Genomic DNA, 3,121 nt, shown 5'->3' on the forward strand with positions numbered 1-3,121 from the left:
ATATAGTCAAACTGTCAAAGCCAAAGACAAAAAGAGTATCTTGAAAGCAGCATTCAGTCTTATTTGGACCCTAGTCAAAACAAACTGTTAAAAACCGATAACAGAATTGAAAACTTGAACACGGATTGGACATAAAACAGTATTCAGGAATTATTAATTGTTAGGTGGGAAAATGGTATTGTGGTATAAATATACATATGATATGTTATACATAAATTTTATAAATACATAAATACATATGAGAGTCCTTATAGACATGTACTTTGAAATACTTATGCACAAAATGATATTATGACCGACATTTGCTTCAAAAATAATTTCTAAGAGTAGGAAGTGGGTAAGGATACACATGAAGTAACATTGGCAATGAGTTAACCGTTGGAGCTATGTGATGAGTACAGTGGCTTTCATTCTACTATTTTATTTTTGCATATGTTTTAATTTTTTTCATAACAAAAGTTAGAATAAAGTTAAGGTAAACTATAAAGAGAATGACATTCTAGTCGAAAAGGGAACAAAAGAGTATTAAGAAGAATTAGAAAAAATTACACCTCCTTTCCTGACTCCCACCCCCAACATTTTGGTATAGAGAAAATGGTGGGCATTGGTAGCAAGGAGGACCACAGGTTGGGAGCAGGGTAGGTGCGACATCTTGCTCATAGATGTTCTTGCATAAATTTTGTTTTTTAAGATATTGAATTAAAATGTGATTATCTTCACTACTCAAGTTTTCTGCACCCCCTTAACTTTTGCGACTAAACCCGACGCGGGGAGGGATGTAGCCTGGGAGCAAAGGAGAGGAAGAAGCAAGTTCCCAGAGGAGGACAGGAAATGGCCAACAGGCCTCTAAGAAGATACTGCCCTTCCCCGGCAGGGAGAGAAAAGCCAAGGAATATACAAAGAGGGGAGAGTCATAGAGTCCACCCTGGTGCTGCTCAGAAGGACGATGCAGCAGAGAGGAGGTGCGCAGGCCAACCAGTTCTGCACCACCCCGCGGGCAGCAGCGGGCACGGAATGGGGGCGGTGCCGCTCGCGGTGACGAAGGCCTCACATGACGTGCCAATGGTGACTCGAGCGCCTAGCTCTAGCGTCAGACTGGGCCGGCGCTCGCTCCCTTCTCGGTACCTGCTCCTCGTGGCCCTGAGAGCGTGGGGGCCAGGGGAAGCCCCAAAGAGTAGGAATTGGAGGGGGAGCAGGTAAGGGACCTGGAGGAGGGGGAGAGTCCCCTGGGCCAGGGTGCGAGAGCCCACGCGGCCCACGGATACCTCCTCGGGTCCCAGCTGCCCGGGGGCGGAACTGCGAAAGAACCGCAGCCCTCACGCCAAGCTGTGGCCCGCGTTTGGCCGCAGAAAATGGTAGGGCGGAGGGTTGGACCGCCATGAGGCGATGACCCTTCGCAAACACCTGCCTCTCGCACTCAGGCCCCGCCCCCGTCCTTCTTGGTGTAGAAAATGGTAGTCAGCGCGGGGGATGGGGCGTCCGGGGGTGGAGGTGGGACGGCCGTGGGGTCTCGGGGGGCCCAGGAGAGGCTGGGTGGCGTCGGGTTGGCGCCGAGCACTGAGTTGCAGCAGTCCCCGCTTCCCCACCCCTGCCCTCTGCAGGTGTGCGGGTGTAGGTGTCCTGTCGGCTCAGGGGGGGGGCGAGAATCGGGAGGAGGAGACTGCAAGGATAGGCCCAGGTCGTTGCGGGGGACAGTGGGGAGGGGGTGGGGGTAACGTGTGGAAAACCCTGAGACCCCAAATTCCTCCCACCAACCAGCCCCTCTCCACCTTGGTGCCTGCAGAGGCGTGGAGACGGATCGGCTGGGAGAAGGGTGGGCCTTGGGAGAGGAGCGACCTGAAGGGGGTAAGGCTCAGACTGGGGACCTGCCGGAAAGCGTAGGGAGCCTCTATGGTGGGAAAGTAAAATTTTAAAAAGCCTTTGGTATCCAAGGCTCTGAATTTTGCAACAGGTGTAGTAAGAGCCTCTGTCCTCAGTGCTGCTCCTCCCAAGAAAATAGTACTTTTTCTGGTCTCTTATCTCCTAGGAGCAATGGCGTCCAAAGAGAAACAAACGGTGAAAAATCTCAACATGGAAAATGCCCAGCAGGAAAACGGAGAACAAGGCCTCCTACAGAATGGTGAGGAAGCACACAATTCGAGAGGAGGTGAAGGCCAGAAGCATGGACGAAATGTCAGGCTGGGGCGAATAAGACGACTTGTCCCTAATTTTCGATGGGCCATACCCAACAGGCATATTGATCATAATGAAGTGGGAGATGATGTGGAAAAGTTCCTAGGGCAGATGATGGAAATCAGGAGAAAAACTAAGGACCAGCAAATGAGGCATCATAAGCACTTCCAAACTCCTGAACCTGATAATCATTATGACTTTTGCCTTATACCTTGAATTGTAAGGTTTTCCCTGCGGTTAATAATGTGGCTTCTGCTCTACGAGCTTGTAGTTTTGTGATTTACTTTTTAGGTAAACCTGTTGGTGTTCCCACTTAGCAGTTTGTAATTAAATATTGTTTTGTCTCAGTGTAAAACTTTCTGTCCAGTAGGGCAGTTTCACCCAGGTTTAGGAAAAACTATTCTTTTCATAATATGAAATGAATAAATCAGTTTAAAAAGCAATCTTCTTTTTCACCCTAGTCTTTATTTTTTGCTACTATCTGTCCTCACCTAGCTGCCTAGACTCAAAACCACAACTGTCTTTGACTTTTTGTTGTTGTTGTTACCATCCAATGAGTAAGGAAGGATCATATTCATAACATCTGATATTATTTTAAGAATGTATGCCCTACTGTTTTTCAGTATAAAATACCTTGAGCATACCTTCAGCATAAAAACACCTTGAGAGGGGAGCACTTTTTTAATATTTTATTTATTTATTTATTTATTTATTTATTTATTTATTTATTTATTTTTAAGAAGGAGAGAGTGGGGGAGGGGCAGAGAGAGAGGGGAACAGAAGATCCAAAGCCCAGTGGGGGGCTGGAACTCACAAACTGAGATCATGTGACCTGAGCTGAAGTTGGATGCTCAGGCGACTGAGCCACCCAGGCATCCCAGGGGAGATTTTTAAGCTTTTTAATGTAGAACATCTGGCTTCTATTCTCCAGACTCATAGATGGGCATGC

At 47.4% G+C, this 3,121-nt stretch overlaps 1 protein-coding gene across 1 annotated transcript; it reads left to right on the forward strand.

Moving 5' to 3' along the window:
- The first annotated feature begins 1,063 nt into the window (after nt 1-1,063).
- On the forward strand, nt 1,064-2,615 carry BEX4 (brain expressed X-linked 4). The gene is made up of 2 exons (XM_047844226.1): nt 1,064-1,196; nt 2,027-2,615. Exon 2 carries the CDS (start codon nt 2,032-2,034, stop codon nt 2,386-2,388), a length of 357 nt encoding a protein of 118 aa, XP_047700182.1. The 5' UTR covers nt 1,064-1,196; nt 2,027-2,031; the 3' UTR covers nt 2,389-2,615.
- The last annotated feature ends 506 nt before the right edge of the window (nt 2,616-3,121 follow it).

The sequence above is a fragment of the Prionailurus viverrinus genome, chromosome X (genome assembly GCF_022837055.1).
Source record: "Prionailurus viverrinus isolate Anna chromosome X, UM_Priviv_1.0, whole genome shotgun sequence".
Classification (NCBI taxonomy): Eukaryota; Metazoa; Chordata; class Mammalia; order Carnivora; family Felidae; genus Prionailurus; species Prionailurus viverrinus.